Source organism: Oncorhynchus nerka, linkage group LG21 (genome assembly GCF_034236695.1).
Source record: "Oncorhynchus nerka isolate Pitt River linkage group LG21, Oner_Uvic_2.0, whole genome shotgun sequence".
NCBI classification, from domain to species: Eukaryota; Metazoa; Chordata; class Actinopteri; order Salmoniformes; family Salmonidae; genus Oncorhynchus; species Oncorhynchus nerka.
Genome location: NC_088416.1, coordinates 3,634,335 through 3,660,776, shown reverse-complemented (window position 1 = coordinate 3,660,776; position 26,442 = coordinate 3,634,335). Strand labels below are relative to the sequence as shown.

The 26,442-nt window shown below is 42.3% G+C and overlaps 1 protein-coding gene across 1 annotated transcript in view; it reads right to left on the bottom strand.

The window, feature by feature from the left end:
• Positions 1 to 26,442, bottom strand: part of LOC115103696 (VPS10 domain-containing receptor SorCS3-like) — a 218,064-nt gene that overhangs the window by 21,029 nt on the left and 170,593 nt on the right. Inside the window, exons 10-18 of the mRNA XM_029624570.2 lie at positions 21,670 to 21,816; positions 14,376 to 14,478; positions 9,115 to 9,191; positions 8,812 to 8,903; positions 7,141 to 7,248; positions 6,556 to 6,673; positions 3,273 to 3,406; positions 1,362 to 1,475; positions 361 to 532 (exon numbers count right to left, since the gene is read on the bottom strand). Of these exons, the coding sequence (XP_029480430.2) occupies positions 361 to 532; positions 1,362 to 1,475; positions 3,273 to 3,406; positions 6,556 to 6,673; positions 7,141 to 7,248; positions 8,812 to 8,903; positions 9,115 to 9,191; positions 14,376 to 14,478; positions 21,670 to 21,816 (1,065 nt within the window). The remainder of the gene's footprint in view (positions 1 to 360; positions 533 to 1,361; positions 1,476 to 3,272; positions 3,407 to 6,555; positions 6,674 to 7,140; positions 7,249 to 8,811; positions 8,904 to 9,114; positions 9,192 to 14,375; positions 14,479 to 21,669; positions 21,817 to 26,442) is intronic.

Below are 26,442 nucleotides of genomic sequence, written 5' to 3'. Positions count from 1 at the left end.
GTAGCTGTGTGTGGGTGATGTTGTGTTGATTTTTACCTTAAACTTACAATTAAACTTTCAGCAGTTGGTGTATTTGGGATAACATAACAGGGAGATAATTTCAAGCGTATGTCTGGAAAAACATCCATATTTCAGTCAGTAACACGCCTACAGTGAGTGAGTTTTACACCACATGCTAGTACTACTTTTACAACCATGTATAACAAAACAAAACACATCGACTTTTCATTCCATTTTACTTAAGGTAAAAATCAATGCAACTCATAACAGTAATGTATACAAAGTCGTCCATTTGGGATCCTAGGCCCAGAATAATGATATACAAAAAGGAAGCCATTTTGGCTTTTGGCCCAGCCCTACCTCATCCAGATGCACCAGGAAGGTGACGTTGGTGTGCAGGTCAGCAGTAAGCTTGCCCTCTCTGGTGGAGAGAGAAAGGCCTTTTGGAGCCCTGTTGGGACACATCTGCTTCCTGGGTGTGTACATGTCCTTGACTCCCTTGACGCAGTTGTTGGACACCACTTTTCGGTACCTTAAGAAGAGACCATATGATTTAGTTAGTACATGTTCAGTATGGTTTAGTGAGGTTATGGCTTCATGACACGACTAGTTAACAAGACTAAGGTATTGCTCACGTTCATCAATTAAGTTTGACAGGACATTTCAAAAATGGTATTTTTAACCTCAAAGTGATTGTGGAAGAGAGAGAGCTAGTGAACAAGACTTGCTGTTCTTTGACTGATCTTAAAAATGCTTAGTAATTACTCATTTAAAAAGTACTTTTAACCCTGAAAGTTAATGTCTGACACAAGACGTACAGTAGTTGTTGGCCAAATTGACAAAACTCCAACATGTTTTCTAACTCCTAGACAAAACTAGACTTTTAAGCTTGGGGAGGCGGATGCATAAATGAAGGATGAAACGTTCTCCTCAGACTTCCACTGTCCTGAGGCATCCTAATCTGTGTCCTATGTCTCCTGACTGTGCTTTGCAGCTCTCAGAAGTACACTATGTCACTCAGTATAGATCTACTGTCTGGTGAATGACTCAGGCCTAAATAGCCAATATCACTATTCACACTAGGAGCCGTGCCAGAGGGTGTGACACCCTGACAGTGTTTCATTACAGTGGGAAGATGAAGAAGCATTGGCCAACCTATACAGAGAGATACTGTAGCCACTGTAAGTTTGAATGTGTGATACATATTCAGGATTTTTAACATGGACCACATTATGACCATCATAAACATCAGAGCGATAATGTATGGCCTCCCATTGAGCAGAAATATACAAAAGGGTTGCCTTCACTTAGAATAGACAACATAGAAACGCTACAAAATAGTGTCCCTTTGTGCAACTCACCCTGTGCTGTTGAGGTACTTCTGTCCTTGGCTGCAGCTCCTTGATACAACAGCTGGGTTGAACCAGAACGCTGGTAGACAGTTCCCTTCTCTACGCCGTTCATAACCATAATCACTATAACAAATCACATACAGAATGTGATCAATATCAACACTTTACCTCTACCTACTGTATATGTACATATCTACCTCAATTACCTCATACATCTGCAGGTCAACTAGGTACTGGAACCCGTGTATATAGCCAAGTTATCATTGCTCTATGTATTTATTATTACTTTTCTATATTTTTCTCTCTGCATTGTCGGGAAGAGCCCGTAAGTAAGCATTTCACTGTTCGTCTACGACTGGTGTTTACGAAGCATGTGATAAATACAATTTGATATGATTTTGAGCCAAAGGACGTACAGTATTACTGTGTTATAGGTTACAGCTTCTCTTTCCTATCCCTCAGCACAATACATATAATAGATATTTCTTGCAATGCAACGCATCATTATTGTATATTCACTGGGCTGCAGTTGACAAATGCTCCAGATCAGCAGAGGTAGGAAGACTGAGCCCTGGGGGACTCCATGTCAACACAGGCAGCCAGGTCACGGATGGCTGACTTCCACCGGGGGACGTTAGCTACCTCCCAATCACAAAGTGATTTACATCTGGGCAAAGCAGGTTAGGCAAGTGCCCATTCTAATAACGAAACTGTCATTGATTTATCAATTAATTACCTAGCCTGAACTAACAGGACGCAACAAAGCCTGAGATCCCTCTAGGACTCCCTATGGCCTGGTCTGGCCTCAGTGTGATTTAGAACCTCCCCCTATTTATTGACAGGCTGTCAAGTGAAGTTATGGTGTTTTGGTTGGTTGGGATAATAGTTATAAGGGACCGAGTGAGTCCAATGAGGGTACAGTGTCTAATTAAGGACATTACAGCAGCTAATCTATGCGTTACCAAAGCTGAATCACAGCTGTGATGATGTTGTGTTTATATTTTTGTTCAGTATATAACCTTTGTTTTCAGTCTGGTCACTGTCCCACTTTGGAATCAACCCCTGGACCTTTTGTTCACAGAACAACAGAACAACAGGCCGGTGTCACCCTGTTACACAATACGCAACCAGTAAAGATTTCAGACCTTGACTTTTGTGAACACTTCAAAGTCAATTAAAAGTTTTCTTGTTTTTCACTCTGAACATTGAAGTTTCTCAAAGAGATTGTTTTTTTTATTTTTGAATTTCACTGTCTCTATCACCAGCTGTAGAGATAGATAGAAAGAGAGTGTGAGAGAGAGAGAGATAGCAAGGGAGAGAGAGAGAGAGAGAGAGAGAGAGAGAGAGACATGCCATGTGGTCAGGAAGTTTGTGAAATGTATCGTATAATAATTTCAGTCCAAAATAATTAATAACAACTATCACTGGAGACGAATGGATTCTAATTAAAACTCATACTGTCTGACCTGACACCGCTGGCATTTATATACAAATGTATCACTGCTTTTCTCTTCCCTGCCTTTTGAAGATAAAACAAAACAACCTCCTACAGTCCTATTAACACCCCTCATTTGCTCTACGTTATTATAAACATCGCAAAACAAGCTAAGCAGAGAGACAGACGTTAGGAGAAAATTATCCCCCAAAATATCTGATAATTGGAGCGCTGACACCGAAAATGAACCAAATGAACCGGATCCTGAAATATTGTATTAAATCCAATAGGACAACATACAACATACAACATACATTAATTAAATGGGACAACATACACAAAGCATCATACAAATGTCTCTCTCTTTTATGGACACTGAAACTTCTGTTGATCTACTCATGTTTAGATTTGTGATAAAAATACATGTTTTCATGTGTTCTATTTTACTGCAATTGTGAGTTATCATACTAGTACACTATAATTACCATTCAAAGTCGTGGGCCCGACAGATACACGATTCAGCAGAGAGGACTTTGGCGTAGTCTTTTCCCAGCATGCAATAGTTTCCTGGTCTGCGTTTCATATAGATCTGTTTCTGGCCCATCACACACGGCTCGCCCTGTGAAACACATACAGGATATTAATCCATATAGTGAACGCACATGGGATTACACTATATCATTTTCAAATGTCAAATTCACATAGAACAGCAAGTCAAACCATTCTTATGTTAACCTATTGAGCTTATTGGAACTAGCCAAACACTGTAAGCACACTGCATCAACCTTGTAAAAACATTGGTACCCGGAGGAAAATGGGGAAGGGTCATGCTTTTTAAATTTCAGTCAGGAGGAGGGTTTTTTATTATTTTATTTTGGCCAGGGGAGGGTCAGGTAATTCGTAATTGATTAAATGCCAAATTGCTCAGGTTTTGAGAATGATTCTACTGTCTCAATGTGTGCCACTACTGTGGTCACAATAAAATGATCCATAGACTATACTATATGCTATAAGCCTAGGCTATATAAAGATCATTTTCTGGAGAAGCACAGGGCAAAGTTACATTTCTAAGAAAATGTACTTCCTTCCTGAGTTTTTGCGTTGCTGTGGTGGTGTATATAAACTAGGTTTCACTGCATTACAGACTGCAATGGATAGGTGCTCCCAATCATGAGCCCCGGCCTGTCCTGCTCTTGCTGATGTAAACCCTGTTGTGCTGCCTAACAAATGACTGTGCTGTGTACGATGGCACTTCAGGAGGCGAGTCAAAGACTTATTCCGGATTTTTTATATTATTTGTCCAGAAAAGTGTATATCTGTGCTTGCAGACTAGGCCTACTGATGCCCTGTTCAGTTTGAGAGGGAGAGAATGAAGATGAAACGTAAGACTCGAGGTGAACTTGCTACTGATAGAATTGATTTGAATGAAAACAAAATGTTTTGTTGCCCATAATGAAGCTATTTATCAGTGTTTTTGACCTCACGATAAGCCATATTCAAGTCATTTACGTACCTTACATCACTATGAAGCAGCAGCAGTTTAATTTGACTTGAAGCTATTAAGAATAAGAGGGCTTTGTGTTGAAGACTATTTCTCTTATTCAAGAAATAAGAGGTAGGCCTACCTGTTTGACAAATGAAATGATAGTCTACTTTCCACAGACTGTCAGCCATTTCCTTCAGTCACCATACACTCCTTAAATATCTCTGTCAGTGAAGAGTGTGGCGTGTTAAGTTAAAACCAGGGCTCGAAATGAGGAGGTATGTGAGGGTATTGTGGCTTTTGTTAAAGAGCATGGCCAAAAGCATAGGCCTAACCCCTTGTTAGCTTGTTAGTTTGGAAATAAAAGTGTATGGACCTGATTATATGAAGTGATATATAAAGACACTTTAATCCGCAATTCTTTATGCTAGAAACAACGGGTAAATGCCGGGGAAAGACGAGACTCCGATGCATATGGGTAATCTTTGGTTTGTCTCTATGACATGCAGAGGCTACGCTACAAGAAATGTACTTTGCTTGAGAAGTAATGTGTGATTCTGTCATTATCAATTGACGTTCGACATTTCAACAGGTTATTAAACAACATAATAACTCTAAATCAGTCAGGAGCAAGCCAGGTAGCCTAAGAAGGAACAAAAATGTATTGTTAAAGTATTATTATTTCCAGGCTATAGCCTGCCATTTAAGAAATCAATTGAGAAACATTTGTGACATGCTACAGGCTGGCAGGGGTGCACAGCATTTCAACAACATGCCTATACAGTACATTTCGCATTAAGGCGGTATTAAATGAAATAAAAGAAATGACTGAAAATGAAATAGAAACACGAGTTTGGCTAGTCTTTGGTTTGAGGATCATGTGGTGAGCTACAATACGCATGCCTAGTTTGTTTACATTTACATTAGCAGATGCTCTTATACTCCCATGCCTTAATCACAATCTACACAAATCTATTTAGCAGCAACACTATCTGTCACGTCCTGATCTGGTTCACCTGTCCTTGTGCTTGTCTCCACCCCCTCCAGGTGTCGCCCATCTTCCCCACTTATCCTCTGGATATTTATACCTGTGTTTTCTGTCTGTCTGTTGCCAGTTCGTCTTGTTTGTTCAAGCCTACCAGCATTTTGTCTCAGCTCCTGTTTTTCCCTACTATCTCTTTTTCCTCATCCTCCTGGTTTTTGACCCTTGCCTGTCCTGAACCTGTACCCGCCCACCTGACCACTCTGCCTGTCCCTGAGCCTGCCTGCCGTCCTGGCCTCTACTCTGGAGTATCGACACCTCCCTGCCTTGACCTGTCGTCTGCCTGTCCCTGAGCCTGCCTGCCGTCCTGGCCTCTACTCTGGAGTATCGACACCTCCCTGCCTTGACCTGTCGTCTGCTTGCCCCTGTTGTCACAATAAACACTGTAACTTCACACAGTCTGCACTTGGGTCTTACCTTGATTCCCGATAATATCATGGAATAAAATAAAAAATTATAGTTTCCCCCAATTTGTTTATTTTCTGTGTTAAACAACTAATGGCTTTTTATCAAATGAATTGATGATCATGTACTTCAGTTGTAACTGGTTCTGTTGTGCTCACTTTTTACAGTTGATAGACAACTTTAGCACTGTTGCAGACATAGACTATCCTCTATTTTTAACAATAGCCTGTAGAGAAATCAAAACCTCTCTGGCCCTGCAGCATGCGCTCATTCGTCATCATGCTCTATTTTGCTATTAAAAAAGATTCTGCCTGTCTCCAGTCATGTCAAATTATGTAGAATTGCATGAAATGTGTTAATAAAAGGCTATTTTGGGGAACGCAAATAAGATGATAGATTCCTGCTGTGCTTTTGTTATAATTGATATATTTTCACCACTACCCTTGTCCGCGGTGGTCTTTGAACCCACAACTTTCAAGCTACTTTGCTGTCTAATAAAATGAAGAACGGTTTCTAAAACTGCATATCAAAAGCTCTGGTCTGTCCTAGGAGTGAAGGTAAATGGTAGGCCTGTTCTCTGCTACCCACTTGATGTTTTTAATATTATTTGGGGTATAGGGGAGGGTCACTTTTTATTTGTCATTAAGGGAGGGTCGGGTAAAAATATATTTTACTGAAGGAAGGGCCATCCATTTTCTTTTCAGAGAGGTCCGATTTTCTCCAAGTATCGTCATTATATATAACGTACAGTCCCTAACTAAAATGTAAATACATTGTTATTAAGTAATAAGGACACATATTGATAAGTTGGACCGACTTCCTGTTTAAGAGGTATTACCTTGTTGTGAAGGTGCCACGTCTGATAGTCTCCTTCTGTACATTTCCTGTTGAAGATGGACTTGTAGTCTATCTTGATAAGCTGCCACTCAGACCTATGGCTGAAATGTCCAAAAAACCTTGAGAAACCAAAGGATGGATACATAAGTTAATATAACTCGACAAGGGTTGTCAGCGCTACAAGGTTTCACCAATGGGGCATTCAGTCCTAAGCTAACAGACTGACAACCCTTATGAATCAAATATTTTCTCCCATTTAAACGTCTGTTAATAAAGATGAGACATCAGCAATCGTTGAATTAAAATTCCTCCCCATCCCCTCATATCTTCCCTCCAAGAGGATCATGGTTCCCAAGAGAACAAGATGGAGAGACACATTATGTCATCCATCTCATCCCTCCATCCCCTTCCCTTTCACCAAAAGGAACAGAGTCCCAAAACAATGGAAGACAGAAAGATTAAACACGTCCTCCCTCCTTTTCTCCATCTAAGACTTCCTACGGAGGACAAAGGAACGTCATCCCCCCGTCTCTAGATCATTCATCACTGCACGTCATCCCTCGATTACTCTATTGTCCAGACTCACGTCATGATCTGGTTCTCTGTCCCTGCCTCCACCAGCATCCCGTCCACGAACAGAGGCACCAAGGAGAAGCTGTGTCTGGTCCACTGACGCCCTTCATCAAAACTGATTCTGTAACAGAGTAACAACACAATAACACATTGAATGAATCCCAAATGGCACCCAGGGTCTACAGGCCTCTGGTCTAAAGTAGTGAAGCCTACTAGGAAAAAGAGTGTCATTTGGGCTGCAACCATTCACATCTCAGACTGGCGGTAACAAGAAGGTCAATATTTATCATTCTGACTTGGAGTGCTGATCTAGGATCAGTTTGACCTTTTAGATCATATTGAATGAGATTATACGGACCGGTGGGATCTGATCCTGGATTAGTAATACTACTCTGAATTCTAGCCCTGATGCTCTCAGGGTGACACTCTCTCAAGATCAGTGGAGTGAATAGTCTCCATAGACAGTCACCCGCTGAATCTCAGGTTGTATCTAATTGACTACAATTAGTACGCGTTCTGCTGAATAGAAGAATAATAAAACAACAGAACTGTGTTTGACTATCAAAGCGTGGAGGCATAACAACTTGAAGAGAAAACTCAAAGTCTTGAGTTTACTGACAGTCTACAGTGACGGTGATGTAGAAGAAAAAACACAACACACAAAACAAACCAGAATAGAACCGTTTCATGTTCGAACGACTACAAAACAGGGGCGGAGAGGTGTGGGGAGACAAATAAAAAAAATAAAAAGAGATTGGGCAACTTTCATCCTCCGGGCCTGTTCTCTATTGATTCTGACATCTCATCAACATCTCTTCAGATGTGAGAACACTGGAGTACTGTGTGTGACAAGGTTGGGAACAGCACTCAACAAGGCAGACTCTTGCACTGGGATACAAGAAGCAGCAGCCCCTTGTTGCAGCTTCCATCCCAACCTCCATGGGCCAGCATGCCTTCATCTGGTTAAACGTTCAGACAACAGACAAAGTATTGATACACATCTATTAGGAGGACACCAGGGCCAGGAAATGTTCTGTTACCCCTAGTTCTGAAGAGCGAAAGAGAGAGAGACACGATTGGTTTCTACAGCGCTTGCCTGGGTTCAAATAGTATTTATCTTTCAAATACTTTAGTTGCCATTACCTGGCCTAATGGATCCAATGGATTTGGCACAAAAGCGCAACCCCCACCCATCTGGCCCTCTAGACAATAAAATGTCTCGATTAAACACTGAAAGAAAAAAATACTATTTCAAAACTGGTCTGATATGAGGGCTTCTACTTCCTTTCCTCCACTAGTGCACTTAAATCATCTAGGAGACACAACCAGGAAGGAAGGAATCCTCCACACTTGACTGGTGCTGAAAGTAATTTCTAAATGTTTTCCTAAAGTGATATTAAGAAGAAGAGAGATGTGGTTTCAGTTGAGTTGGTCTTCACTGAGGCAAAACGTAGGCACTCCAATTTAGAATAGGATGGTCAGTGTTAAAGTACTAAAAGGGGGACTTGGTGAAGAAAAACACTTTCCCCCAATTTAGTTTTTTGACAACATGTTTGCATCTTTATTGCATACGTTTAATCATATATAAAGTGAAAGTAAAACAGTTTTCTTTACATCAATAGAAGTACTAACATGTTACAACCAGTTATCAGATATACAAACACTGAACTAGATTTAAACCTACTGTAAATGCCTAGTGGGGACGGTTGGTTGTTTCACAGCGACAAGGGCCCCTCCTTTATCCAGAAACCAGACATTGTGTTCCTCCTCGAATATCTGAAACAGGACACACAGCCCATTCAATATAATATTTGATTTACATACAGTTACCAATTGTACACATCTAGCTGAACACTGAGAGTTTCATAACACCTCAAGATCAAAAGGCAGAACCAGCAGTCCCAAAAAATATATTTTCCAAACTACAACATTCAAATATATGATTAGAATAACTTAGATTTTACCCCCAAATTCAGTCCACACTCACATGTCTCCAGTTGTTACCAGCATCAGATGAGATGAACATTCCAACGTTATTGTACGACAGCTCAGACCCAATATTCCCTGTGATAAAAATGGAACAAAGCATTAGTTAAATATTCAAATGATGCTGAAAATATGAAGATGGTGTAAATAACAATGAAGAATAGATGCAGAGAGGAGAAGAACAACCATTCATGATTGGATGGATATTGCTCAGTTTTTCTTAAGCAATGATGTAATATTTTAAAATGCAGACCACACTATTTGCCTAGAGAGTTTTCAGCTATACACTCGTGGCTGTTTATTTACCATCACAGATAGATGCTGGCACTAAGACCGCACTCAGTCAACTGTATAAGGAAATCAGCGAACAGGAAACCACTCAACCAGAGGCGGCGCTCCTAGTGGCCGCAGACTTTAATGCAGAGAAACTTAAATCAGTTCTACTTAATTTCTATCAACATGTTAAATGTGCAACCAGTGGGAAAACATTCTAGATCACCTGTACTCTACACACAGAGACGCGTACAAAGCTCTCCCTTGCCCTCCATTTGGTAAATCCAACCACAATTCTATCCTCCTGATTCCTGTTTACAAGCAAAAAATAAAGCAGGAAGCACCAGTGACTCGGTCTGTAAAAAAGTGGTCAGATGAACCAGATGCTAAGCTACAGGACTGTTTTGGTATCACAGACTGGAACATGTTTCGGGATTATTCCGATGGCAATGAGGAGTACACCACATCAGTCACTGGCTTTATCAATAGGTGCATCGAGGACGTCGTCCCCACAGTGACAATACGTACACACCCCAACCAGAAGCCATGGATTACAGGCAACATTCGCACTGAGCCAAAGGGTAGAGCTGCCGCTTTCAAGGTGCGGGACTCTAACCCGGAAACTTACAAGAAATCCTGCTATGCCCTGCGACGAACCATCAAACAGGAAAAGCGTCAATACAGGGCTAAGATTGAATCGTACTACACCGGCTCTGACACTCGTTTTATGTGGCAGGGCTTGCATACTATTACAGACTACAAAGTGAAGCACAGCCGCGAGCTGCAGAGTGACACGAGCCTACCAGATGAGCTAAATCACTTTTATGCTCGCTTCGAGGCAAGCAACACTGACGCATGCATAAGAGCCTCAGCTGTTCCGGACGACTGTGAGATCACGCTCTCTGTAGCCGACGTGAGTCAGACCTTTAAACAGGTCAACATTCACAAGGCTGCGCGGCCAAATGGATTACCAGGACGTGTGCTCCGGGAATATGCTGACCAACTGGCAGGTATCTTCACTGACATTTTCAACATGTCCCTGATTGAGTCTGTAATACCAACATGTTTCAAGCGGACCACCATAGTCCCTGTGCCCAAGAACACAAAGGCAACTTGCCTAAATGACTACAGACCCGTAGCACTCATTTCCGTAACCAGGAAGTGCTTTGAAAGGTTGGTAATGGCTCACATCAACACCATTATCCCAGCAACCCTAGAACCACTCCAATTAGCATACCACCAAAAAAGATCATATGATGCAATCTCTATTGCACTCCACAATGCTCTTTCCCACCTGGAAAAAAGGAACACCTACGTGAGAATGCTATTCATTGACAACAGCTCAGCGTTCAACATCATACTACTTTCATAGCTCATCACTAAGCTAAGGATCCTGGGACTAAACACCTCCCTCTGCAACTGGATCCTGGACTTCCTGACGGGCCACCCCCAAGTGGTGAGGGTAGGTAGCAACACATCTGCCACGCTGATCCTCAACCGTGGAGACCCTCAGGGGTGCGTGCTGAGTCCCCTCTTGTACTCCCTGCTCACCCATGACTGTGTGGCCAGGCACAACTCCAACACCATCATTAAGTTTGCAGACGACACAACAGTGGTAGGCCTGATCACCGACAATGACGAGACAGCCTATAGGGAGAACGTCAGAGACCTGGCCAGGTGGTGCCAGAATAACAACCTATCTCTCAACGTAACCAAGAGTAAGGAGATGATTGTAGACTACAGGAAAAGGAGGACCGAGCACGCCCCCATTCTCATCGACTGGGCTGTAGTGCAGCAGGTTGAGAGCTTCAATTTCCTTGGTGTACACATCACCAACAAACTATAATGGTCCAAACACACCAAGACAGTCGTGAAGAGGGCATGACAAAGCCTATTCCCCCTCAGGAAACTAAAAGGATTTGCATGGGTCCTCAGATCCTCAAAAGGTTCTACAGCTGCAACATCGAGCGTACCCTCTCTGCATCACTGCCTGGTATGGCAACTGTTCGGCCTCCGACCGCAAGGCACTACAGAGGGTAGTGCATACGGCCCAGTACATCACTGGGGCTAAGCTGCCTGCCATCCAGGACCTCTACACCAGGAGGTGTCAGGCCCTATAAATTGTCAAAGACCCCAGCCACCCCAGTCATAGACAGTTCCCTCTACTACCGCATGGCAAGCGGTACTGAAGTGCCAAGTCTAGGACAAAAAGGCTTCTCAACAGTTTTTACCCCCAAGCCGTAAGACTCCTGAACAGGTACTCAAATGGCTACCCAGACTATTTGCATTGTGTGCCTCCCCAACCCCTCTTTTACGTTGCTGCTACTCTCTGTTCTTCATCCATGCATAGTCACTTTAACCATACATTCATGTACATACTACCTCAATTAGACTGACTAACCGGTGCCCCCACACATTGGCTACCTGGGGTATCTGCATTGTGTCCCGCCACCCACCACCCGCCAACCCCTCTTTTACGCTACTGTTATTCTTTGTTTTTCATATATGCATAGTCACTTTAACCATATCTACATATATATACGACCTCAATCAGCCTGACTAACCGATGACTGTACATGACCTCGCTACTGTTATAGCCTCGCTGCTGTATATAGCCTCGCACCTATTGTTTTTCACAGGCTTTTTACAGTTGTTTTTATTTCTTTACTTATCTATTGTTCACCTCATATCTTTATTTTTAGAAATCGCACTGTTGTTTAGAGCCTGTAAGTAAGCATTTCACTGTAACATGTGACAAATAAACTTTGATTTGATATTGCTCAGTTTTTCTTCAGCAATGATGTAACATTTTCCTCTCTGAGCATATACAGTGGGGCAAATAAATATTTAGTCAGCCACCAATTGTGCAAGTTCTCCCACTTAAAAAGATGAGAGAGGCCTGTAATTTTCATCATAGGTACACTTAAACTATGACAGACAAAATGAGAAAAAAAAATCCCAGAAAATCACATTGTAGGACTTTTAATGAATTTATTTGCAAATTATGGTGGAAAATAAGTATTTGGTCACCTACAAACAAGCAAGATTTCTGGCTCTCACAGACCTGTAACTTCTTCTTTAAGAGGCTCCTCTGTCCTCCACTCGTTACCTGTATTAATGGCACCTGTTTGAACTTGTTATCAGTATAAAAGACACCTGTCCACAACCTCAAACAGTCACACTCCAAACTCCACTATGGCCAAGACCAAAGAGTTGTCAAAGCACACCAGGAACAAAATTGTAGACCTGCACCAGGCTGGGAAGACAATCTGCAATAGGTAAGCAGCTTGGTTTGAAGAAATAAACTGTGGGAGCAATTATTAGGAAATGGAAGACACACAAAACCACTGATAATCTTCCTCGATCTGGGGCTCCACGCAAGATCTCACCCCGGGGGGTCAAAATGATCACAAGAACGGTGAGCAAAAATCCCAGAACCACACGGGGGGACCTAGTGAATGACATGCAGAGAGCTGGGACCAAAGTAACAAAGCCTACCATCAGTAACACACTACGCCGCCAGGGACTCAAATCCTGCAGTGCCAGACGTGTCCCCCTGCTTAAGCCAGTACATGTCCAGGCCTGTCTGAAGTTTGCTTGAGAGCATTTGGATGATCCAGAAGAAGATTGGGAGAATGTCATATGGTCAGATGAAACCAAAATATAACTTTTTGGTAAAAACAAAGAATGCCGAGTTGCATCCAAAGAACACCATACCTACTGGGAAGCATGGGGGTGGAAACATCATGCTTTGGGGCTGTTTTCTGCAAAGGGACCAGGACGACTGATCCGTGTAAAGGAAAGAATGAATGGGGCCATGTATCGTGAGATGTTGAGTGAAAACCTCCTTCCATCAGCAAGGGCATTGAAGATGAAACTTGGCTGGGTCTTTCAGCATGACAATGATCCCAAACACACCGCCCGGGCAACGAAGGAGTGGCTTCATAAGAAGCATTTCAAGGTCCTGGAGTGGCCTAGCCAGTCTCCAGATCTCAACCCCATAGAAAATCTTTGGAGGGAGTTGAAAGTCCGTGTTGCCCAGCAACAGCCCCAAAACATCCCTGCTCTAGAGGAGATCTGCATGGAGGAATGGGCCAAAATACCAGCAACAGTGTGTGAAAACCTTGTGAAGACTTACAGAAAACGTTTGACCTCTGTCATTGCCAACAAAGGTTATATAACAAAGAATTGAGATAAACTTTTGTTATTGACCAAATACTTATTTTCAAATTTCAAATAAATTCATAAAAATCCTACAATGTGATTTTCTCATTTTGTCTATGAAGTGAAGTGTACCTATGATGAAAATTACAGGCCTCTCTCATCTTTTTAAGTGGGAGAATTTGCACAATTGGTGGCTGACGAAATACTTTTTTGCCCCACTGTATCTCCACTTTGTTGATGCCTTGTGATATCCCCCAACCACTGTTCAGTGTCAGGCGTGAGTTTTGAGCTTGAGTGTTTCAGGGTCACCACCTGATCTCTGCACCAGCTGTGTGTGTGTGTGTGTGTGTGTGTGTGTGTGTGTGTGTGTGTGTGTGTGTGTGTGTGTGTGTGTGTGTGTGTGTGTGTGTGTGGGCGCCGGGGCGAGTGATGACCTGGGCCAAAGCAGAGGGTTGTGTAGAGCTACCCGAACACACACTCACACACAAACATAATCTGCTGTTTCATGTGTCCTCAGTCTGCACTGGCCTACATAAATAAACAGAGTGACTTTGCATCACCAAAATGTCTGTGAGTAAGGACAACATCTGAAGTGCTACAGTGTGTCTATCAGTAATGTTAGGGATTGGATAATCATCATAATTTTCACAATCAAATGGATTTTCAGAACTGACCTGCAAAAGATAGACAGCTGTTCTTATTTTGTACCATTACCTAAATTTAATAGATGTCTTTCTATTCAGCCAAATGAATTTCCACATACGTGGACACTAAGGTAATCTAATCTAATCTTATCTATCAAATGTTCGTTCTGTATTCTCTCACCTGTGGCCACTATGATTCCCGGTGCTGAGGCCTTGGTTGATATGCTGCCTGACAGGTAGGGGTTTTCAGACGTCTGCAGTTGGAGATGGAGCGAACAGAAGGGCTGAGAAATGACAGAAAGTCCATTATATTTGACGAAGTCATTATACACTTATACACTGGTCAATCAAATCCCCAATGTTACATAGAACACTAAAGGTCCTTTAAAGGTGCACAAAGCATATGCTTTTTATTTCAAGAGAAGGTCCTTGAGATAAGGAAAAGAAAAGCTGCCATGCTGTCTTTATTAAGCTTTCATCTCAGAAAGCCTGAAGATAATGCCTAATAGAATCCTTTTGATTCTGAAGTCTTCCAGTGAGTTACATTTACACCAAATGCTAATAACAATGCTAACATAGGCAGTTAACTATACAAAAAACTATATTTTGTGACCCAAACAAAACATGCTGCCTCTCCATAGTTTGTCTTAATTGTCGTTATCAGTCCTTAATACAGGGAAGGTCTATACATAAAATCATCAAGTCAAGGGAGAGAAGGAGAGAGAGGGAGACACAGCTACATGTGAGCTCTTACATTTTTAAACATGTTTTTTACAAAAAGGTAGATTTGGAGTTAGACAAACTTGGATATTTCGTCAGGGACATATACAGGATGCTGCCCTCCACAGCATAACCTTCACTCCCGATTCAAAACTCCAAACCTAGAACCTAGTTTTGCACCAAATTTCCTGGAAGGGTCACCACGACCAAGGATTCATTTTTCCAAGTTATACAGAGAGTGCCCTGGCAAACAAACAGCAGAGACCTGAGGACACCATCCGCCCTGGGACTGAGACAGACCAGATACAGCTTCAATTAGCACGGATGTGTGAAGTGAGAGGTGTCGAAGCCTTCGAGCCCAATAAATGGCAGGAGTGTCACAGTATACCCTGCCCAAATTCCGAGGACTTTGACGCCCCCTCTCGCTGTTCAGAGACCATCCCACTGGCATTTTCTACAAGAAATCCGCCTACAGAAATAAAATATTCTCCCAAGTGGGTGTGACACCTACGCCCATTGCCTGCTGCACTGCTGCTTGGATTCTTTCTGGCAATCTGTTCACTGTCTGCCCTGGCCTGTCTCCCCTGTCTGGTACAGGTACCCCCGCCACACACGTACTGTTGGGGCGAGTGACTCTGAATTTACAATGGCTAGCCCCAAGTCGTTATATTTTTTTTCTTGTGCATTTTGCTATTTTGGTATTTGCCTCATGACTCCTGCACGCTTTGTTGACTATGAACGTTCTTGTTTGCCCAACCGTGGGACAGACTGTGTTTGTTCCCACACTCGGGACTCTGACTGTCTATTGGTTACACAGACTTCTGGCCTCCCGTCCTATTCTGAGCACCTCTCGCCGGCTTTGTATTCATGTTATTTGATTGAAATTGCTGTACAATATGATCTTGTTGCCATCTAATGCACATTCAAATGTTATAAATAAACGCTGCAGAGCTCTCCCTGTCCTCTGCTGTGCCTTGATTGTATTACTACTGCTGATGATATCTAGAAACGTGCACTGTTGCTAGCCCCAATTCTGACTTGTGCTCTGATATCTGCTTCACTGATTTCTGCTCTCGTAAAAGCCTATGTTTTCTGCACATTAACACTAGAAGCTTATTACCTAAAATGGATCAATTGAAAGTATGGGTTCACAGCTCCAATCCAGATGTGTTGGTCATTACTGAGACGTGGTTATGGAAGAGTGTTTTGAATACTGATGTTAACTTTTCTGCTTAAGACCTTTTGCAGGCAAGACAGATCTTCCAAAGGTCGGGGAGTGGATATCTTTACCAAGGATCACCTTCAGTGCTCGGTTGTCTCCACCAAATCGGTCCCCAAACAATTTCAATTGCTGGTTTTAAGCATTAATAGCTCTTTGTTGACTGTCATCGTCCTCCATCAGCTCTGGCCTGTACCTACCTGCCCTAAACTCTCTTCTGGCCCCTTACACTAAGTCTGTATTTGACCTGCTAGGTGACCTAAACTGGGACATGCTTAAATCACCTGACTAAGGCCTAAAGCAATGGGGCGCGGCAAATCTTTCTCAGATTATTACCAATCCCACAGGGTATGACTCCAAATACACAGAGAAGGCTACTCCCCTCGATGTTATCCTCACAAATAATAAAGATAGGTATCAGTCTGCTGTTTTCTGTAATGATCTTAGTGATTACTGTTTTTACAGCCAGTGTTCGTAAAGGCTTCTTAGTGAAACGACCTGTTCTGATTTGTTATAGCTGCTTGCTAAAAAACTTTAATGAGCAAGCCTTCCTTCATGACCTGGCCTCTGTAAATTGGAATAGAATCAGCTTGATCCCCTCTGTTGAAGACGCTTGGATCTTCATTTTTTCTTTCAGTGGTATGGTTAACAAACACGCCCCCGTAAAGAAAATTAGAATTAAAAACACGTTCAGCCCCTGGTTCGACAGTGATCTTGCAGAGTTACTCCACCTCAAGAATTACATTTGGTGAAAGGCTGACAGGCTCATGTTCAGCTAAATGAAAAATAAGTGCACTCTATCCGGAAGGCCAAAGTTGATTATTTTAAGCATCAGTTCTCTCTCTGTGGGTCTAACCCCAAGAAGTTCTGGAAAACAGTTAAAGACCTGGAGAATAAACCCTCCTCCTCACAGCTGCCTTGTCCATTAATGTTGATGATGTGGTTGTTACTGACAAGAAGCACATAGCTCTTTAATCACCACTTCATTAAGTCAGGGTTCCTATTTGACTCAGCCATGCTGTCACGTTCTGACCTTTATTTCCTTTGTTTTGTCTTTATTTAGTATGGTCAGGGTGTGAGTTGGGGTGGGCAGTCTATTTTGGTTTCTGTTTCGGCCTAGTATGGTTCTCAATCAGAGGCAGGTGTCGTTAGTTGTCTCTGATTGAGAATCATACTTAGGTAGCCTGGGTTTCACTGTTGGTTTGTGGGTGTTTGTCGCCACACGGTACTGTTTCGGGTTTTGTAGATTTCACGTTGTCGTTTATTGTTTTTGTTCGAGTGTTCATTTAGTCTTTATTAAAATATCGTCATGAACACTTACCACGCTGCATCTTGGTCCGATCCTTACTCCTCTTCAGACGAAGAGGAGATCTGCCGTTACACATGCCTCCTTGCCCGTTCGACATTTCCACATCTCCCACCCCTTCTAAGACGACTAGCGCCGATAGTCCTCCCTCTTTTTCCCCTGCCCCACTACAATGTTTCTCCCTGAAGGCAGTCACTGAGTCCAAGGTGCAAAAGGAGCTCCTTAAACTTGACCCCAAAAAATCATCTGGGTCAGATGGTTTAGACCCTTTCATTTTTTAAGGTTGCTGTCCCTATCATCATCAAGGCTATCTTTGACCTTTTTAACCTGTCTCTCCTCTCTGGGGAGGTTCCCATTGTTTGGAAGGCAGCCACGGTGTGTCTTTAATTAAAGGTGGTGATCAAGCTGATCCTAACTGTTATATACTTTTTTCAATTTTGCCCTGTTTATCAAAAGTGTTGTTAAAACTTGTCAATAATCAACTGACTGTCTGTCTTGATGTCTATAGTATTCTCTTGGGTATGCAATCTGGTTTCCGCTCAGGTTATGGATGTGTCACTGCAACCTTAAAGGTCCTCAATGATGTCACTATTGCGTTTCATTCTAAGCAATGCTGTGCTGCTATTTTTATTGACTTGGCCAAAGCTTTTCATACGGTAGACCCTTCCATTCTTGGTTTGCTAACTACCTCTCTCAAAGAGTGCAGTGTATAAATTCAAAACATCTGCGGTCTCAGCCACTGCCTGTCACCAAGGGAGTACCCCAAGGCTCGATCCTAGAACCCACGCTCTTCTCAATTTATAATAACAACATAGCTCAGGCAGTAGGAAGCTCTCTCATCCACTTATATGCAGATAATAGTCTTATACTCAGCTGACCCTTCCCTGGATTTTGTGTAACACTCTACACAAAGTTTTCTTAGTCTCCAACAAGCTTTCTCTAACCTTAACCTTGTTCTGAACACCTCCAAAACAAAGGTAATGTGGTTTGGTAAGAAGGATGCCCCTCTCCCCACAGGTGTGATTACTACCTCTGAGGGTTTAGAGCTTGAGGTAGTCACCTTATACAAGTACTTGGGAGTATGGCTAGATGGTACACTGTCCTTCTCTCAGCACATATCAAAGCTGCAGGCTAAAGTTAAACCTAGACTTGGTTTCCTCTATCGTAACCACTCCTCTTTCACCCCAACTGCAAACTAACCGTGATTCAGATGACCATCCTACCCATGCTAGATTACAGGGATGTAATTTATAGATCGGCATGTAAGGGTGCTCTCGAGCGGCTAGATGCTATTTACCATTCGGCCATCAGATTTGCCACCAATGCTCCTTATAGGACACATCACCGCACTCTATACTCCTCTGTAAACTGGTCATCTCTGTATACCCTTCACAAGACTTACTGGTTGATGCTTATTTATAAAACCCTCTTAGGCCTCACTCCCCTCTATCTGAGATATTTACTGCAGCCCTCATCCTCCACATACAACCCCCGTTCTGCCACACACATATCCCTGGGTCGCTTGTCTTTTCAGTTCGCTGCAGCTAGCGACTGGAATGAGCATCAACAAACACACAAACTGGACAGCTTTATCTCAATCTCTTCATTCAAAGACTCAATCATGGACACATTTACTGACAGTTGTGGCTGCTTTGCGTGATGTATTGTTCTCTACCTTCTTGCCCTATATGCTGTTGTCTGTGCCCAATAACGTTTGTACCATGTTTTGTGCTGCAACCATGTAGTGCTGCTGCCATGTTGTGTTGCTACTGTCATGACGTTGCCATCTTTAGGTACAAAAAGCCCCATCCCCCTCCCCTTGTCTCCTACACCCAAGCTACTGTGGTCAGAAAGAGGTCGTAAATTCCTGGAGGAGTTTATCTCCTCATGGCCACAGTATAGAGACAGAGTGAATTTTCATAGAGAACAAAGGAATTTCTTCCACCTCACAGAACTTGAGGTCCGAACCACATTTATGTTCTGGAGAAGGTATAAAAGATCGGTGAAGAATCCAGCTATGAACTGGTCCATTTGGTACAAGTTGGTGAAACTCATGGGAGACAATACGGCCACATTACCATAACGGTGTTTATATAATAGCCTCAGATATGAGGTTTACATCTAATTGTTGTATAAGATGAATGAGTGAAGATGATACTGTTTGTAAAATTGTGTAATGTGATTTTGGACTGTTTAATGAAGGAAACTCCAATTGGAGTTTAACTCCCTTTGGAGTTTAACTAAATCAGAGGACCGCCCATGAGCCCAGTTTGGACCTGGCGTCATGAGACAGCCTTTTTCTGCTCTCCCGAATAAAACCCCCACTTTGAGAATTACTCAACAAACCATGTTTCCCTCAATTACGAGAGGACAAAGGTTGCAGACCAGCTTACCTCGATAACGAGAGTGCCAAGATTTGAGACCAGACTGCTGAATCTTTTAACCATACCACGTGGTTAAACTCTTAGACTATCGATACCGACAGAATAAGAAGAAGTCTTTGATATTAATTACTAGTCTGCAGCTAGGAATTTGGGTATCATTGAACGCGAAGATCAACAACCGCTGAAACATCTATCCATAACGACGTGAATGAACGTCACTCTGAACTATCCATTCTAACCACGACAGAGAGGGTGGACAAACTCTCCAACAGAAACAAACTTTTCAACAGAGACCCGGACGACACACAGAGTTATTATATATATTAATTGCAATTGTTCCCAAATGAATGAGCGTTCATGTGCAAAGGATTAGCATTTAAAATGTTATAATTATCAACTGTGTGTTGTCTTATCTCAGTCGACCCCCACTTCCCATTTGTCTAACAAGCCACCATGCCGGTTTAGCCCACTAGGGCACATTCTCCTATCATTTCTTGTAACCATATTTACTTTGTTTGTTTGTGCACTTCTGTGATAGTTTAATTAGTTAATAAATACATTATTTAAGACAATTGATGTATGGATGACTCATAGTGAAGACTGGGTTCATGCAGATAACAAGAATTTACGACGTTGGGAATGAGACTAACGTGAGGTAAAGAAGAATTCATTAATCAGAAGACTATTAATCATATATGAAAATATCTGAAAAGTTATATTCGGAAAATTACAACTTTGTAATCTGAATATTTCCTTGGTGCCCCGACTTCCTAGTTAATTACAGTTACATGATTAATCAGTTTAATCGCATAATACAAATTACAGAGAATCTTTGATAAAAAAACTAAAAGTCTTAATTTAATGACAGTAAAGACACGACACTACCATGTTGTTGTCATGTTGTGTTGCTACCATCCTGTGTTGTCATGTGTTGCTGCCATGCTGTATTGTGGTCTTATGTTTCTCTTTATGTAGTGTAGTATTGTCTCTGGTCGTGATGTGTGTTTTGTCCTTTTTTTTATATTCCTTTTTCCCCCAGCCCCCGTCATTGTAAATAATCATTTGTTAATTAACTGACCTAGCCTAGTTAAATAAAGGGTAAATAAAAAAAATACAAATAATTAAAAAAGTCTCAGGGGTGAGCCGACAACTAAAGTCAATTATATCTGTTCTGTGCGTCCCCCCCCCCCACCAAAAATGTTTTGCTCTTTCATCTTTGCCAATTCATAGTATGACATTGCTGTAAGGACGCCAAGGGAAACAGGATTTAACAGGGTAATCAAATACAATCTGTAATTTAAATATTACATAAATGCACAATCGTATTCAACCTGTAGCTCACTCAGCGCACGGTGTGCAGCCCCCACAATTGCCTCCCTAGGCTTTTAATAAACAGTATGAACTCTACTGCTGATGTCTCAAAATTATTTCTCTACATAGTTATCCTTTACAGTCGCCTCACGTGGGATAAAAGGAAAGATAGGGCACCTAAATTAATAATAACTGTAAATAACAAGGAGTGTGTACACAGGTCGTCTTGATATCATAGCTTAAATGTGATTACGTAAAGTAATTCCCCAACCACTAAGATGAGTAAGCAAACTTCCTTGAGCCTGCAATGTAACACGACTGTTATCATTGATGTACATAACTTGAAGGGAGCTGAACACATATTCCTGGACTAAAATAAACTTTGAATGGAGATTATCTTTTGAGTATGCTTATTTAACTCCTGAACTAGGCTTAATCTGGGTCTGGGAAAGCACCTCAAAGAGTTCAGGCAGTCTTAGATCATGATTGATTAACACAGCGATGAGCCTTCCCCGTTAGCATCAGTATAACTCACCAGTATACAGTGGATGTCGTTGCCAGCCAGGTCTGTCGCCGGGGCCTGCAGTAACCTCCAATCACGGCCCTTGTTGTAGGTGATGTAGGTCTTCACCTGGTTGTCTAGCCTCCTGTTTGCGATCAGCATGCCTTTGATACCTGCTACCTAGGGAGAAATAGAGAACAAAATCTAAAACAGACACTAAAACTGGCCAATCCAACCACCAAAACAGATTACATTATGTTTTTTTATTTATTTTTGGGCACTAAACAGTACCCAAAATGCCCCCTGACAGACATAGCTGCGGGAAGTAGGGGTGCTGAGGGTGCTGCAACACCCCCTGAATTTTTATTTATTTTAATTTTAATACAAATATATCTACTACCGGGGCAAAAGTTTGAGAACACCTACTCATTCAAGGGTTTTCAAGACATCAAAACTATGAAATAACCCATATGGAATCATGTAGTAACCAAAAAAGTGTTAAACAAATTGATGACAGCTTTGCACAATCTTGGTATTCTCTCAACCAGCTTCATCTGGAATGCTTTTCCAACAGTCTTGAAGGAGTTCCCACATATGCTGAGCACTTGATGGCTGCTTTTCCTTTACTCTGCAGTCTGACTCATCCCAAACCATCTAGATTTTGTTGAGGTCGGGGGATTGTGCACTCCATCACACTCCTTCTTGGTAAAGAATAGCCCTTACACAGCCTGGATGTGTGTTGGGTCATTGTCCTGTTAAAAAACAAATGATAGCCCCACTAAGCCTACTAAATTGTAATTATTTCGCCACTATGGCCTATTTATTGCCTTACCTCCCTAATCTCACTACATTTGCACACACTGTATATAGATTTTTCTATTGTGTTATTTACTGTACGTTTGTTTATCCCATGTAAATGAGAACTTGTTCTCAACTGGCCTACCTGGTAAAATAAAGGTGAAATAAAAAATGAAATTAAAATCCCAGAATGCTGTGGTAGCCACGCTGGTTAAGTGAGCCTTGAATTCTAAATAAATCACAGACCATGTCACCATAACACCTCCTCCTCCATGCTTAATGGATGGAAATACACATGCGGAGATCATCCGTTCACACACACCACGTCTCACAAAGACACGGCGGTTGGAACCAAAAATATCCAATTTGGACTCGACCAAAGGACAAATTTCCACCTGTCTAATGTCCGTTGCTCATGTTTCTTGGCCCAAGCAAGTCTCTTTTTCTTATTTGTGTCCTTTGGCAGTGGTTTCTTTGCAGCAATTCAACCATGATGGCCTGATTCTCATAGTCTCCTCTGAACTGTTGATGTTGAGATGTGTCTGTTACTTGAACTCTGAAACGTTTATTTGGGCTGCTGGTACCTCTAGTGAAATGATCCTCTGCATTCCATATGTGCAATTTCATAGTTTTGATGTCACTATTATTCTACAATGTAGAAAGTAGTAGAAATAAAGAAAAACCCTTGAATGAGTAGATGTTCTGAAACTTTTGACCGGTAGTGTATATATGCTGTATATATATAAAATTAAATGTTTCCACAAAAGTAGTGCACTGGGCCTTTACTAGTCCTGTATTAGCGTGCTGCTACAGCTGTCTGTAGCGTGGGCAAAAATAATCCCCGCAACCCCACAGTCAACAAAAAGTTCTCAGCACCCCCAACCCCAAACATCTTGCCACGGCTATTCTGACAGACATCAGACTGGTCACAAAACCAGTCTCCTTTAATTATTTCCCTTTAATTGCGTCCCCATCAACTGCCCACCACTGTTGTGACAACATTACCACGCTGGAAGTTAAAACTGATAAACTGTCACATCCACGTGACATCCACTCACAAAGTGAGAGAGAAACAGAGAGAGAGAGAGGGAGAGAGAGAGAGAGAGAGAGAGAGAAGTCATGGCTCCTTGCCTCCTTAGTCAAACTGTCTTTCTACGATAACACATCCAGGATGGAAATGTGATTGGGGTAAACCTGACGACTGTGCTTTAAATAAGATACTGCAGCAGACATTGAGGACCCTCAGTCGTATCACCTTATCAGTATAAGTGGCACTAATAGGCGCCACGTTTGACATCGTCATCGAAAAACGGCCACCCGGGATTGACACAGCTAATGAGGCGGGATGGGGCCCTCCCTCCCTTGACCAGACGTGTCAATCACAGCGGTAATTATTTGTCGTCGTCCCCACACCCATCCCTCTGTCACATCTTCCACCCACAGTCCCTACTTCCCTGCTGAAGAGAAGGACAGGGTCCCTGCTGCAGTGAAGGACAGGGACTGAGATCTCCACTCTGGTATAGCAACTTGTAGTCAGAGGTGTAATATCAAGGGAGTGTAGGCTGGTACTACAGTATTGATGGAGATATTACCTCTGTCAAGATATATCACAGTGGGAGAACAGGTGAGGTAGGGTACAAGGTAAAAAAAACACTGCTGTCCACCTTGCCCCTGGCAACAGCAGAGTACACTTCCTGCAAGCTAATATTTTAACTAGGTACTAAATCAAAACTTGTACCGTACTAATAATGATAGCCATCAGTACATTACTATGATGATTATTGGCATCAATGTCTCATTGACTATAAGAGTGATATCTAGTAATATGTATAGACCTACGTGTGGCTGTCATATAGTATTATTACATATGGACCTACAGGTAACTGACAAAATAAAGGAAACACATAAGTAAATGAGGGTTCTGGTGGCTCTGTTATGGTGTTGGGTGATTTTTCATGGCATGGTTTAGGTCCACTCAACCCCTTAGAGGGCACTTCCGCACTTCGGTCTGCACTTCGGTCTGCAGGTAGTATAACTTTTCATTACATTTCATTACATTTCATTATAGTACAACGGTTTGATTTGTCTAATCTTAGCAATTTCTTCTTAGCTAGCTACATAGCCGTCTTTGTATCAAAGATAATTGCGTAATTATCGTATTTCGTCGTCCTAACGTATCTGCCCAGCAGCTAGCCAGCTAGCTAACACCCACCGTCTACATAGCTAGCTACATAGCCGTCTCTGTATCAAAGATAATTGTGTAGATAATTGTGTAGTCTAGAGCGATATTCTAGGTTACCTAGCCAGCTATTGTCGTTCTTTTAACGCAACGTAACGTAATCAACACTGCTAGCTAGCCAGCTAGCCCCTGAATCAACAACGCAGCCACTGCCAGCTAGCCTACAAAGTCAACAACGCAGCCACTGCCAGCTAGCCTACTTCCGCAGTACTGTATCATTTTTAATCATTTTAGTCAATAAGAATAGCAGCACTGTAGAAACTATTACCCTCAACTGAACGACTTGATTAGTGTAGTGTTAGCTAGCTACATAGTTGTCTTTGCTGTCTTCGTATCCAAGATAATTGTGTAGTTTAGAGTGTGTAGTTTTTAGAGTGATTATCTTAATTTACCGAGGTTAGCTAGCCAGCTATTTGTCGTCCTTAACGTAGGAGACACTGCTAGCTAGCCAACAGCTAGCCAACGTCTACCGATTAGAACTCAACAACCCGGTCGCATTCCGCCTCGCTCCACAGGTAGTATCACATTTTCATTTCATTTCATTACAGTACAACGGTTTGATTTGTTTGATCGTAGCTAGCTACATAGCTAGCTACATAGCCGTCTCTGTATCAAAGATAATTGTGTAGATAATTGTGTAGTCTAGAGCGATATTCTAGGTTACCTAGCCAGCTATTGTCGTTCTTTTAACGCAACGTAACGTAATCAACACTGCTAGCTAGCCAGCTAGCCCCTGAATCAACAACGCAGCCACTGCCAGCTAGCCTACAAAGTCAACAACGCAGCCACTGCCAGCTAGCCTACTTCCGCAGTACTGTATCATTTTTAATCATTTTAGTCAATAAGAATAGCAGCACTGTAGAAACTATTACCCTCAACTGAACGACTTGATTAGTGTAGTGTTAGCTAGCTACATAGTTGTCTTTGCTGTCTTCGTATCCAAGATAATTGTGTAGTTTAGAGTGTGTAGTTTTTAGAGTGATTATCTTAATTTACCGAGGTTAGCTAGCCAGCTATTTGTCGTCCTTAACGTAGGAGACACTGCTAGCTAGCCAACAGCTAGCCAACGTCTACCGATTAGAACTCAACAACCCGGTCGCATTCCGCCTCGCTCCACAGGTAGTATCACATTTTCATTTCATTTCATTACAGTACAACGGTTTGATTTGTTTGATCGTAGCTAGCTACATAGCTAGCTACATAGCCGTCTCTGTATCAAAGATAATTGTGTAGTCTAGAGCGATTTTCTAGGTTACCTAGCCAGCTATTGTCGTTCTTTTAACGCAACGTAACGTAATCAACACTGCTAGCTAGCCAGCTAGCCCCGAATCAACAACGCAGCCACTGCCAGCTAGCCTACAAAGTCAACAACGCAGCCACTGCCAGCTAGCCTACTTCAGCAGTACTGTATCATTTTTAATAATTTTAGTCAATAAGATTCTTGCTACGTAAGCTCAACTTTCTGAACATTCGAGACGTGTAGTCCACTTGTCATTCCAATCTCCTTTGCATTAGCGTAGCCTCTTCTGTAGCCTGTCAACTATGTGTCTGTCTATCCCTGTTCTCTCCTCTCTGCACAGACCATACAAACGCTCCACACCGCGTGGCCGCGGCCACCCTAATCTGGTGGTCCCAGCGCGCACGACCCACGTGGAGTTCCAGGTCTCCGGTAGCCTCTGGAACTGCCGATCTGCGGCCAACAAGGCAGAGTTCATCTCAGCCTATGCCTCCCTCCAGTCCCTCGACTTCTTGGCACTGACGGAAACATG